The sequence below is a fragment of the Candoia aspera genome, chromosome 3 (genome assembly GCF_035149785.1).
Source record: "Candoia aspera isolate rCanAsp1 chromosome 3, rCanAsp1.hap2, whole genome shotgun sequence".
In the NCBI taxonomy this organism is placed as follows: Eukaryota; Metazoa; Chordata; class Lepidosauria; order Squamata; family Boidae; genus Candoia; species Candoia aspera.
Genome location: NC_086155.1, coordinates 36661689 through 36676003, shown reverse-complemented (window position 1 = coordinate 36676003; position 14315 = coordinate 36661689). Strand labels below are relative to the sequence as shown.

Genomic DNA, 14315 nt, shown 5'->3' with positions numbered 1-14315 from the left:
ATTTTTATATATTTTATAGTGTGTGACTTCTGTTCATCTGGGCACAGGTGAACATGTGCTCAACAGGAAGAATAACACATGCTATAGTATATTAATACCATTATTCAGTAGTATTTCATTTAATTAATTCATTAATTAATTAAATACACTTATTTATATATTGCCCCTTTCCCAAGATTCCAAGGGTTTACAAATATAAAATATGATAAACTTTATTTATGGGACTTAAGGATTGCTGGGAGGAAGAAAAAAAAATATTTGATTATGGTTAAATATTGCGTTGCTATCTCTGGTGATGCTTAATGGTTATCTTGACTGAATAGGGGTTTTTTTGGAAATGTTCAGCTGGGTGTAATGGATTAGTTTGCAAAATCTGTGTTATTTTTGATATAAGGGGTTGCTATTTCTGGTAATGTTAATAGTCTTTAATTTTTTGCAATGTTTAATTGTTAATTGGGATTAGATTTTGATTATTAACGAGAGGGATTAGGGGGATTTTGATTAAATGGAAAGGGGGACTTTATACTTATGTTGTTAGGTATTTCTGTTAACATTTACTGGCCCTTTGCTGATTAATAAGGGGAGCTGAAGATTTAGAGATGAGTTTATAGAAAATAGGGTAAGATATGGAATGAAGATGTATTTGGTTGTATTTTATGAGACAGTGATAAGTTGTTAATGTTGAATATACTTGCTGAGGATGAAGGGGGAAGTTTCTTCTTTCATTTTTTGGGGCGATTTTTTTTCTCTGCACTTCTTTAATATTTTTTCTTTTCTTTTCTTTCTTTTTTCAATGTATTTTTGTACTAGGCTCTTGTATTCATTTTATCTGTTTAATATAATTAATAAAATTATTGGAAAAAATACAATAAAATCCCATGAAACAGAGAACACAATAACACCCACAGTATGAAATCTGGATTGACAAGATAAAATTCCAAACAAAAAATGGTAGCCCTATATTACCACTAAAATTCACAGTTTATCTTGAATAAGAAAGGCCAATATCAAAGAGACTAAGGTGGGAGCAAGATATTCCAAAAAATGCTACAACAGAGAAGGTCTGCCTTCAGGTCCACATCCCCTAATCTTTAGTGGGGCCATGATTCTAAGCATTTTTCTTTTGATGATTGCAGACAACAGGCAGAATCTATCTGGGCAAAAGAGTTCCTAAAGTAACCTGAGGCTGAGCCATGTGGGGCTTTATATATTTAAAATGAGCACTTTGCATTGGGCTTGAAAAGGTATTGACAGTCAATATAGTGACGGGAATATAGGTCTTATGTTGCAGTAGTGTTTCTCTCCAACTCACAGTCTAGCTGTAGTGTTTTATACCAACAGTGGTTTTCAAGTGATTTTCAAATCACTGTGTATTACAGTAATGTAAATACATGTGTTTAAGGGCATGAGTCACTGTTGCCAGGACACTTTGGCCCAGGAAAGCCTAGATCTGGTGTATCAATCTAAATTGGGAAAACACTTCTTTAGCTGTCGCTTTCAGTTGTTATTCTAGCAGGAGGCATGAGTCCAGTGGAAACTCCTAAATCATAGATCTGCTCCTTCAGTCCATGGGACATTTAGAGCAACAACCAGAACCAAATTAGAGTCAAAATGTTGCTGTACAGTCAGTAATTCTGTTTTGTTAGGATTCATTCCATGCAATCCCTCACAGCTTCCAGACACTTGACAGGATCTTCAGCCCAGCCTGAGATGGAGATGTATAACTGATTATTAGGCCCATACTGATGATCTCTCAATTCAAATTGATGGATGACCCCTCCCAGTGGTTTCATGTAAAAGATAGTATAGGAGAGAGCTGAGTGCTGTGACAATCATGTGCTCCGTTGCAATTCCCCCATGACTATCAGTTGGAACCATCCACTTAGGAAAGAGCAGAATTACCTTAGAATGATATTCCCTATCCCAAGTATCTGTGGGTGTTCTAGAAGAATATCATGTGGTCAGTGGTATTGAATGTTGCTAAGATCTCTAAAAGGATGAGGAGCATACTAGCTCCATTCAAATCTCAACAAAGGCCATCTGTCAGAGTAACCAGTACTGTTTTCAAACCATGTCCAGGTTCAAATTCTGCCCAGATGGAATCTAGATAAACTGCTTTATCTAGGATCCTCTATCCCACCACTTTCTCCAAAGCTGTACTCCAAAAGGGAAGATTGGAGTATGGGCAGAAGTTGTTTAATACAGTTGGATCAAGGAACAGCCTTTTCAGAAAATGGCACAGACCACTGCCTTATTCAAGGCTGGTGGCACTTTTCCGTCTTTCAAAGAGACACTGATCATCCAGCCACATGTGTCTCTCTGACTGCCCAAAAGAGCAAGGTTGGTCCTGGATCCAGGCCAGTAGTCTTGGAGTTAATGCTGCAAAGGATCTTATCCAGTCCCTGGGACTCCCAAGATCAAAAGAATCCCAGATCACATTGCAGGATGTTACTTTATGCACCTCACAAGACTCCATTCAAGAGGTATTCAACCTTGAGTGAATACTTGTGAAGGAATGTAGACCTAGCCTTGGGAATGGGGAAAGAATGAGTGAGCCGGGCGGGGGGTTCAGATGAGATTACACAGTCCCATGAAATTCAAAATAACACCCCTCCCCATTTTGTTTGGTATAGGATGAAATAGAAACTCTTGACAGGCTTTCAAGATTTTGTTATTCTACTCTATAATAATAACTATCATTTCTAGAATACCTGCTGTGCCTATGACTTTACCTACCTGAAAGGATTGGCAATACCCAACCAATCCAGCCGGAAACCAAATTGAGGTGAGGGGGCTCCTCCTATCCCCACAATTCAGAGGGTCCCTCCCCTTGACTCTCATCTAGAAAGCCAATTCCAGTGTTCTTACTTCCTTCTTTATTGATCTCTTACCATATGAGTCTACTCTTATTTTGAAGGCCTCAAGATACATCACCAACAGCAACCTCTGCATGATGTTTCAGGCAATTCCAGCTCCCATCCAGCACCATCAGTTTTTCAGTGTAGGTGCTGGCCTTAACCTCTCCTTTCATCAACTTTTGCAGAGTTAAGTCTTCATTACCGCCATTGCAATGTTGTAACTCAGGCCACTTCTTCTACTTCTTTCTGGGAAGACTAATCACAATGGCAGTTGCTTGTTGACTTGCTGCCTTTCCTTCTGTCTGGGGATGCATCTCTTATTTTTCCAAATTCTATATCTGATCAGTTATCTATCCATTTCTACTGTCTCTTCTTTATTCCTACTCTCTTTCTCCCACCCTTCTGCAGTCAATACAGTTTAATCTATTGTCTGTTGTGGCTTTTAAGAATCTGTGTTATTTTTCTCTCTCTCTTTGTCCAATGGGAGTTGGATTTTGTCCTAAAGGTATTCCTACCTTCATTTCTTTCCAAAGTTTTTTCTCCTTTTCCCTCCAGAGGTATAGATGGAAAATACAATGTATTTTCATTGTTAGTATATATTTCTTGTTTATTTCAGAACTATTGTGTTGTTTCTTGTTAGAAATACTTATATTGAATAATTGGACTTCTGGGGAAGCAATAGTGAACTGAAGATGGCTCTGCTAAGAGCAGAGCCAACGACTGTGGCGAAACAAGAAGTCAGTGAATGAACTGGCTTCTTGGAATTCTTCTCCAGACAAGAAGAGGACTTGGGATTGCCCACAAGTGCTCCAGACAGTAGCTCCCCATGAGGAGACTGTAAGACAGCAGTCTCTAGCAGGCTTAGAGCTGTGGAAGCCAAGGGATCGCCATCTTTGCCTAAGCTGCAGTTTGATGCCTTCAAAAGGACACTGGGTTTGCATACTTCCTTTCTTAATCACTTTTGGAAATTGCTTGTTAACTGCTTTTTGGATACTAGGAACCTTCAGAACTGCAAGTTTCATTACATCAGGTGAGTCTCCTTCAATCCTTAGCGAAAGAAATTTTATGCAAGTTTAAGGACTTAAAAACTGTTTTGGAATAAACAGCAAAAGGGTGATTAGAATGTTGATTTTGGAAAGTTACAAATGGACTAAGGGGCCAGATGGATTTGAAATAAAAAATTGAAACTAATTACAAGAATATTTTCTGTGGGAAAATGTTTAGAATTTTATTTTAAAAATGAAGATTTTGAAATTAAATATAAGAAATCTTCCCATGGGAAAATGCTGTCGAGTAGCAGAAAAAAAAGATAAGATACGACTTTAAAGGTTGAACACTAGAGGGAACCAGAACAGATTAAAATATTATAATTAAAGGAGAAGAGACCCACTAATACAGAATGGAGCAAATTATTCTATCTTGGGATGAATTCAAGACTGTTTTGGAACAACACACTCAGAAGTTACTTTTAAGATTGTCTACTATCATAAAACTGGATTTAAAAGAGGTTATAGAAGAGGAACATGCTTTACTGGACAGGACTGAGACTGAGGCTGATTTGAATGTAGATTTAAAAATAACAGGTTACAAGAATGATATGGATAAAGATCATACATATACAAATGGATATACAAATGAAACCGGCTGATATCGTAATAATTAAAGGGGATATACAAATAACAAACCAGAAGAGTGACTTGGATAACTTTTTTCATTTTGGATTTACAAAAGAGAAGTGTTAAAGTTTTGAAGGACTTTCTGAGAAGAGACAAAGAGAAAATGAAATCAAGTTCTGGGGCACTATTTAAAGGGATTAAAGATCAAGACTGTTAAAAGCAGAAGGGAAGGAATATAAAGTTGGTTTATTTGATTAAGGTTGTTGTTGTTTCTGATAACTCTTAATGGATTTTTGCTGACCAGGATTGAATGATGAGGGTTTAAAGATGTGTTTATAGATGAGATAGGGGAAGATTTGTTATATTTTTAGAGAAAGTGGTAAGTTATGTGTTTAAAGAATAGGAAAGGAATATAAAGTTAGTTTATTTGATTAAGGTTAATATATATATATGTTGTTATTTCTGGTAACTCTTAATGGACTTTTGCTGATTAGGATTAAATGACAAGGCTTTTAAGAATTTGTTTATAGATAAGAGATGGAGATATGGGAAGAAGAGAGCTTTTGTTGTAGTATCAGAGAAGGTGTTAAGTTACTGTAATTGTTTGTACTTGTTGTGATGAAGGGGGAAGTTCCTTATTTCTTTTTTCTTTACTATCTTTACTATCTTTTTATTTTTTATATTTTTTCTCTGCACTTTTTTTTTTACTTTTATATTTTTCTTAGTTTGTATTAGTTTTTTATCTTTGTAACTGTAAATTTTAATAAAATTATTATAAAAAAGAAATATTTATACTGAATAATCAAAATAAAATGTTTCATTTTACAGATCCTGTTCCACAGAAAGTAAAACTTGTGCCTGAGATAGAGCAGGAGGTCAGTTAACTATATAACAAAAATAATGTCTTATTAAAATGTTTTGATTGTATTAATTTCAGTCCTGAAGTCTGGTTATGGAAGCAGTTGAAGAATTGCCATAAATGCACCTCTAATTTGGTATAGGATAATGCTTTCTGTCAGAATAAACAGGGTAACTATTGCAGATCAGCAGGCTATACTCTATATCCAAATGAAAATGTACATTCCTATAAAAATACCCTATTTACTCATGTGTATAAAAAATCTTTTTGCTCATGGGTGTATTTAGTATTATCTGGTAGTCTACTGGCAAGATGTAGCCTATACAGGTAGTCCTCGACTTAACAATCATTCCTTTAGTGACTGTTCAAAGTTATGATGGTGCTGAAAAAAAGTGATTTACAACTGGTCCTTGCTCTTACATGTGTCAGTGTGGTCATATGATCAAAATTCAGGCGCTTGACAACTGGCTCGCACTTATGACGGTTGCAGCATTCCGGGGACATGTGATCTCCATTTGCAATCTTCCCAGCCGGCTTCTGAGAAGCAAAGTCAATGGGGGAAGTCGGATTCACTTAACAACTGTGGTGATTCGCTTAATGACCACAGCAAAAAGGTTGTAAACTTGGGTGTGACTCACTTAACAGCTGCCTCACTTAGCAACGGAAGTTCCAGTCCCAATTGTGGTCGTAAGTTGAGGATTACCTGTAATGCAGTTTTATGTGTATCTTTGTGGCCCTATTAAAGTGTTTTCACTCAATATGAAATAAGATTTCACATTTTTTTTAATATTACAGTTCTTGGTGCAGCATTTATTGTGTAATATGTTAATACACTGTTTAGATGTGCCAAGTTTATTATATTTCATATCACTTCAGGTTTTTTTTCTTCTTTCTGGAGAAAAGAATGAACTTTTAATGTTTGGCTAATTCTAACATGCAGATATGTGTTACTGACTTTTGTCCATTGTGCAGCAATACTTTTGAAACCACATGAATAGGAGAAAAATTTTTCTTGGGGGAAAGGTAAATATTTGGGTTGAACAATATGGATGGGAACAAAGGCTATAGGCCATTTATCTTGCTTCTCTGATCTAAATCTATATTCATTAGAATGATTTTTCATTTTAAAATCAGTCAGAGTCTAGTTATCCATGACTACATGTGACAGTTTCATGGATTACAAAATTTAAGTAAGATGCTGATAGTATCAGACTTGCTTTTCAGAAGAAGAAGTTCAGATGTACTTTAGACTGAAAATTAAACTGATTTAGATCAGTCTAAGTGTGTTGATTTCTTGATATAACCATGTAAGTACATTTCAAAATATTAACTTTTTATACAGTTTTAAAATAAATAAAATTTTCTGGAGGGTATTATTAAGAAGTAATCACCTAGGAGAAAGAAATAATTAGCTGTAGAAAATTGGGGGGTGAGAAAACTATTTTTCTGACAATTTTATAATCTCTTCTTTTTATGTTGTATATTCTTCTTGGTATACACAAGGCTAGGTTTAATGGCAAATGTGAGTACTAACAATTAGATAAAATGTACTTAATTAATTGTTGTCTAATTCAACATTAGAGATGAACTTATTGAAACCTATTTTTGTAGAATATGGAGACAATGAATGAGCTTTATTCAAGGCTTTACAAAGAAGCCGAAAGGATCAAGAGATGGAAAGTCAGTGTACAATATGAACTAAAGGAAAAGGAAAAAAAATTGCAAGAAGATAGAAAGATTATTGAAGCATTACGTAAAGCCATTCAAGAACTACAGGCAAGTTTTTTTGGCATTTTGAAGTACACTTATTTAAGTAATAAATAAACAAAAAATTCTAAGTACTTTACCTTTAAGGTATTATGCAGTTCTAATATAAGTTCAGTGTATGTTTTACCCTTTCTCCATTGTTGTTTATTCGTTTAGTCGCTTCCGACTCTTCGTGACTTCATGGACCAGCCCACGCCAGAGCTTCCTGTCGGTCGTCAACACCCCCAGCTCCCCCAGGGACGAGTCCGTCACCTCTAGAATATCATCCATTCATCTTGCCCTTGGTCGGCCCCTCTTCCTTTTGCCTTCCACTCTCCCTAGCATCAGCATCCTCTCCAGGGAGTCCTGTCTTCTCATTATGTGGCCAAAGTATTTCAGTTTTGCCTTTAATATCATTCCCTCAAGTGAGTAGTCTGGCTTTATTTCCTGGAGGATGGACTGGTTTGATCTTCTTGCAGTCCAAGGCACTCTCAGAATTTTCCTCCAACACCACAGTTCAAAAGCATCTATCTTCCTTCGCTCAGCCTTCCTTATGGTCCAGCTCTCGCAGCCATATGTTACTACAGGGAACACCATTGCTTTAACTATGCGGGCCTTTGTTGTCAGTGTGATGTCTCTGCTCTTAACTATTTTATCGAGATTTGTCATTGCTCTTCTCCCAAGGATTAAGCGTCTTCTGATTTCCTGACTGCAGTCAGCATCTGCAGTAATCTTTGCACCTAGGAATACAAAGTCTTTCACTGCTTCTACATTTTCTCCCTCTATTTGCCAGTTATCAATCAAGCTGGTTGCCATAATCTTGGTTTTTTTGAGGTTTAGCTGCAAACCAGCTTTTGCACTTTCTTCTTTCACCTTCATCATAAGGCTCCTCAGTTCCTCTTCACTTTCAGCCATCAAAGTGGTATCATCTGCATATCTGAGATTGTTAATGTTTCTTCCAGCGATTTTAACTCCAGCCTTGGATTCCTCAAGGCCAGCTTGTCGCATGATGTGTTCTGCATACAAGTTGAATAGGTAGGGTGAGAGTATACAGCCCTGCCGTACTCCTTTCCCAATCTTAAACCAGTCCGTTGTTCCATGGTCTGTTCTTACTGTCGCTGCCTGGTCGTTATACAGATTCTTCAGGAGGCAGACAAGATGACTTGGTATCCCCATACCACTAAGAACTTGCCACAATTTGTTATGGTCCACACAGTCAAAGGCTTTAGAATAGTCAATAAAACAGAAATAGATGTTTTTCTGAAACTCCCTGGCTTTTTCCATTATCCAGCGGATATTGGCAATTTGGTCTCTAGTTCCTCTGCCTTTTCTAAACCCAGCTTGTACATCTGGCAATTCTCGCTCCATGAACTGCTGAAGTCTACCTTGCAGGATCTTGAGCATTACCTTACTGGCATGTGAAATGAGTGCCACTGTTCGATAGTTTGAACATTCTTTAGTGTTTCCCTTTTTTGGTATGGGGATATAAGTTGATTTTTTCCAATCTGATGGCCATTCTTGTGTTTTCCAAATTTGCTGGCATATAGCATGCATTACCTTGACAGCATCATCTTGCAAGATTTTGAACAGTTCAGCTGGGATGCCGTCGTCTCCTGCTGCCTTGTTATTAGCAATGCTTCTTAAGGCCCACTCAACCTCACTCTTCAGGATGTCTGGCTCTAGCTCACTGACCACACTGTCAAAGCTACCCTTTCTCCATAGGGCACTTTTAGACAACGAATCTTTCTGTTTCCCAACTCATCTCATTCAAAAGTTCAGAGATTTGCCAAAGGTGTTTTTGCTGTTTGCAAACATGAAGACACTATGATCATGGATATGTTTATATGTTTTTAATTCTATAGTATTCATAGAGAAATGACGGTGAGATTCACCCTTCATTACCAAGAGCAAGCACAGAAAATTACTACATAATCAGTGTTCGTTTGCTGGCCAGTGGTAACTGTCTCATCCTGCTATCTCAGTTTCACACATAAACATACATGATTTCTCCCTTTAAAAAAAAAAAAAAAAGTGTAGCATTTCTAAGTTCACCATGCTGGCATTACTTCATTCTTGCTGGCATAACAGCTATGCTATCTTAAGACACTTTCTAAAGTCATGTTATCATGCCATTGCAGTGGGATCCTAGGAGCTGGTAGGTAGGCTGAATCAGCCATTCTCCAACCCTAATCCTCTTTGCTTTTGTGGTAATTGCAGCTTGAAATGGAATTCCTTGCTGATGAATATGACAACAGTGATGCAAGGATTTGGGAATACTGTAATTACAATGATAATACTACTACTGATACATAATAATACCACTGATTATATGATGCCATAACAAGATGCAATGATAAGTATGTAGTTATGGCATCATACAATCAGTAGAGGGCGCATTACACCTCATTCTTGGGATTTCCCACCATCACCACCCAGTCTGGAAGAACTTTCAGAACTTTCTTTTATTGAAAAGAAGTGTGAATATTCTTTTCTTATACTCATCCAGAATGTTTGCTAAAATAGAATTAAATTAAGAATCAGAATAACTCGTAGAAGTGAATCATAAGGCAATAATTTTTAGGCAGTGATTATCCCAAAAGTAAACAATAGGAAGGGTATCCATGAACACATTTATGTATTACTTCTCACTTGTGTATTAAAATGTTACAAGAATTCTAGCTTCCATTTCTTAAAAGTTTGTTTCTAACTGCTACAGTTTCAGATCTGATTTGAAGGTATAATGATCTAGCATCTCAGTTTAATTAAGTGCATGTTGAGAAACATGGGGCATGGTGGCTCAGTGGTTAAGATGCCAGGCTTGTTGACTGGAAGGTTGCAAGTTCGGCGGTTTGAGACCCGAGTGCCATGCGGCGGAGTGAGCTTCTGCACTCGCCCCAGCTCTTGCCAACCTAGCAATTTGAAAGCACGCAAATGCGAGTAAATAGGTACCGCTTCGGCAGGAAGGTAACAGCGTTTTCCTGATTGTCATGCTGGCCACATGATGTGGAAGTGTCCTTAGACAACGCTGGCTCTTTGGCCATGGAAATGGAGATGAGCACCGCCCCCTAGTGTGTCATTAGATACAGCTAAATGGGAATCTTTACCCTTTACTTTACCTAATGTTGAGAAACTAACATGGAGCTCATCTTCACATCCTGTTAGCTATGGCATAAAGACTCCATGCCACCCATGGAGGCTATGCTCATGACACAGTGTTCATCTCAGCCCTGTTGAGCCCACTGTGGAAGTGGCTTACATTACATTTTTATTTAGCTATTTCAGTTTTAAATTAGTGTTTTCTCTTCTTGTGCCACATGTTTTGTGATATGAATATTCTGTGATACCTCACTGATGATGTTGACAATGATTTATTTTATTTATTAAATTTATATAAGTGCCCATCTCACTTGCATGTGACTGGGTAGTGTACATAGTTAAAATACAAGTAAAATCATAGTCTTCTACCATTAAAAACAATTTAAAAGTTAAAAGCTAAATGTAAAAATACAGTAATAAAAAGCTTGTACTCTAACTATATACAATATAACCATTTAATGGGCTCTATACTTCCTTGGGATCCCCAAGTCTGATGGCACATCCAAGTTTTGATGGTGAGGTGCTGGAATCTGCTCAGCTCCTACTGGCCATTTTCAGTTGCTACAAAGAAACCCCTCCCCTCTGGTTGCCCAGCACCACCCTCTATAGTCATTTTGCCTTGGTCTGCAAGAAAGAGATGGTATCTGAATCCACAGGGTCATCTGCCCACATGATGCTTGGGTGGTACTTTGCAGTTGTCTGAGTTCCATATATATACATGGCACTGGAATTTTTGTAAAAGACCATTGGACCTGTTTTTAAACACCTCTTCAATGGTACCTTGAAAGAACAGTAGAGCTTTGTTTAAAAACAGGATTACCACTCCATGTGGAGAAGATTGATTTATACAGGAAAGAGAGCTGGGTTCTGCCAGCTATGTATTGCTGGTTCTGTCCCAAAAGAGTGCCATACAAGTTTTCCTCTGCTTCTGCCAGTGGGGTTTTACACAGCCATGTTTTCTACTGATTGGAGAGGAGGAGTGTCATTTTGTATACTCCAAAGTAATTTGTGTACTTAAAGGGATAGTTCCAGTTCTGACAGCCATAGCCACTTACTGCCAGCATTCTCCTTCACTTGCAGCACTTATGGATTTGGGGTATTTGAGAACTGGAGTGAAAGTGTTAAGAGTCTGCCATTTCCATTTCTAGCCTGATTGACAAGTCACAGGCACAGCTGAGAGTCAAAGTTGAGGCAGAAGGGAATGACCCATTACTCCTTGGAACCCCTTCATGGTGCCCGTGACTACACACAGTGCAGTAGAGCTGTATTCAGAAGTAGCCCAAGTGATAGGTTATTTCCTGGCATGGAACAACACCAGACCAGCAACCTGTCATTCAGGCAACTTGCAAGGTGGCTAAAGTCTTCTCTACCCACTTCTAACAAAGGAGGGTAATTGGTGGTAGCTTTGGATGTTGTATTAGGAGGAAAAATAAAGATTGTCCTTGGGGCAGCCCAAATTATACTAGCATACTTTTCTGCCAACTCAAGGACTGAAGGAATGTACATTAACACAGCCATGAAGAAAAGTCCATAGTTTTTATTTGGGAGTCACAGTTTACTCGGACTAATATATATCCTTTGCATCTTTATAATTTAGTTTGAAAATGAAAAATTAAGCCTAAAACTTGAAGATGAAATACATGAAAACAATGATCTTCTAAAAGCGTAAGTAGTATTAGTAAAATATTACTAAAATAAGTTATTAGTAAAATAATTTATGGAACTTAAAACAATTATTGATTATAGCAAGTGGCACTACCTTATTGACTTGGCTGATATCAGAAAAAGCTAAGTAATATAGTCATAGTAATTGGATAGGAAATGATCAGGAAATCCAAGGGCTATAGTGTAGTTTAAGTAGTCAGAAAAATTCCTGAGAAAAGGCAGTGGCAAACCATTACTGAATTGTTATCAAGAAAACTCATGGATATGTCCAAGTGGCACCAGAAGTCAACTCAAGAGACTTTACCTTGTAGCAATTATTGACATATATCTTGCCAATCTAGGCTATTTAGAAGTGATGAATCTTCTACTTGGCCAATATCTGGACCACCTGGGAGGATGTATTTCTCTAATTACCAATGAATCTTTGCTGCCTTTGCCATTTATCTCAGAGGCTATCTTTATTCAAATGTTACTGCTGTTTTTAATGTTTTTTTCCTCTTGCCAGAACTGAAATTTTGTATTTAGTGGGCTATTGTTTATTTTCTTAATAAGAATTTAATTTTAATTAACAATTTAATTGTCTTAGACTTTAATTTGTTATGCATGATTCACCTAGTTTTTAATGATAATTTTACAGATGTATTTTTTTTCTAAATGTATGCAAATTTAATTTATTTTAATTTATTTTAATTTAATTTTACAGTACTTTAGCCATCACCCTGCCCCAGTGTGTTTACTTTCTTAGCAAGGAAAAGAAAGCTAGTGACTGCAGCAGAAGAAACAGTCCCTCCAATTTCAGATTAGTGTAACTCTTGCATGTGGAACGGGCCTCATTTCCTCAAACCATCAAGCGTCCATGTTACCTGGAATTTTTAGGCTTCATTATTAGCTTTTAAGGAAAGGTGATATTAGCATTTCTAACATGGCAGTCTAGGCCTCTTTTCTAACTTTAGGAAAACATTTTTTCTTCTGGGCCAAGGCCATTTCTTCTGGTATGTGAGAACTTGCCTTTTCAGCAACTAAATAATAGGGAGTGTGTTCTGGAAGTCCTTGAATACACTTGCAGGTTTTAAAAGATACAAACCTCACTGGGAAAGGGATTGATGTAACTTGTAAATTTGCCATTTGTGGAATGTTATCTAGAATCAATGATTTCTTTTATTGTTTGATTACTTGCTTTATGATGTATCACATATACTGAATGTGTGTATCATTTGTTTCTGCACCCTATAAAAGGTTTTGACCTCCTCCCCCCTTAATAAAGGCTTTTGCTTTTGCCTGAAATACTTTGTGATTCATGTTTTCGGGTAGGCATAAAGCCACCTTTGCAAAGGTTAAGTTTTCTCTCCCAACTTCAGGGAATAGGTCTTCAGCTACACGCTACTTGGGGTGCCTGAGTTTACAGGCAACAGGATCAGATAGGGCTGGAAATGTTTCTGGACTGAGATGCTCTCATTCCATGCCACAGTGTTTTCTGTACTCTGGTGTGCATTCTATTTTATTGGAATTTGAGGGAGAGACATTACTTTAGTCCATGCTTAAGCAAACTGATGTTCATGTGTATGTATGTATTTGTGTGGGTAGGTATCTATATTTATTTATTTATGAAGTTATACACTGCCCATCTGTCTGCATCTGCATCTGCATCTGAATCGATCTATATAGATGATATATGAGAATGCCCTAGGAGAAAATGCTATGGAACAACCTCACCACTTCAGTTTTTTATAAATAAGTTTTTATTGCTGAGCAAGCCAATTAAGGGCTTTCTCTACTTTCATCAAACCATAGCACAAGCGTGCCCTGGCAACATACTCTTATTGATGTGTCCCAATAATTTTGTCTTCATCTCAACACAGTCCATGAGTGAGGTAACCTTACTATTCTGGTGTTAAGGTAGCATTTTCTTCTTTATTCTGACATTACCAGGGATAGCTGGAATTTATACTTTATCACCCTTTATTACCCTTTATCATCCTACACTTGGATAGAGGTGAGAAAACTTGTAACGATTGGCAATAGAAGCTTGGATACAATTTGGTAATGAGAACAGCAAGTTTAATACAGGCATACCTCATTTTATTGCATGTTGCTTTATTGCGCTTCGCAGATACTGTTTTTTTTACAAATTGAAGGTTTGTCACAACCTTGCGTCGAGCAAGTCTATTAGTGCCATTTTTCCAATAGCAAAAGGCTCAGGTGATGATTAGCATTTTTTAGTAATAGCCAGTTTGGTGTAGTGGTTAAGGCATCAGGCTAGAAACTGGGAGACCGTGAGTTCTAGTCCCGCCGTAGGCACTAAGCCAGCTGGGTGACCTTGGACCAGTCACTTTCTCTTAGCCCTAGGAAGGAGGCAATGGCAAACTGCTTCTGAAAAACCTTGCCAAGAAAACTGCAGGGACTTGTCCAGGCAGTCTCTGAGAATCAGACATGATTGAACAGATTAAAAAAAAAATTAAGGTATGTACATTGTTT

The 14315-nt window shown here is 37.4% G+C and overlaps 1 protein-coding gene across 1 annotated transcript in view; it reads left to right on the top strand.

Moving 5' to 3' along the window:
* Nucleotides 1-14315, top strand: part of SYCP1 (synaptonemal complex protein 1) — a 72239-nt gene that overhangs the window by 3415 nt on the left and 54509 nt on the right. The window contains exons 3-5 of the mRNA XM_063297378.1: nucleotides 5303-5349; nucleotides 6945-7109; nucleotides 11773-11840. Coding sequence (XP_063153448.1) covers nucleotides 5303-5349; nucleotides 6945-7109; nucleotides 11773-11840 — 280 coding nt within the window. The remainder of the gene's footprint in view (nucleotides 1-5302; nucleotides 5350-6944; nucleotides 7110-11772; nucleotides 11841-14315) is intronic.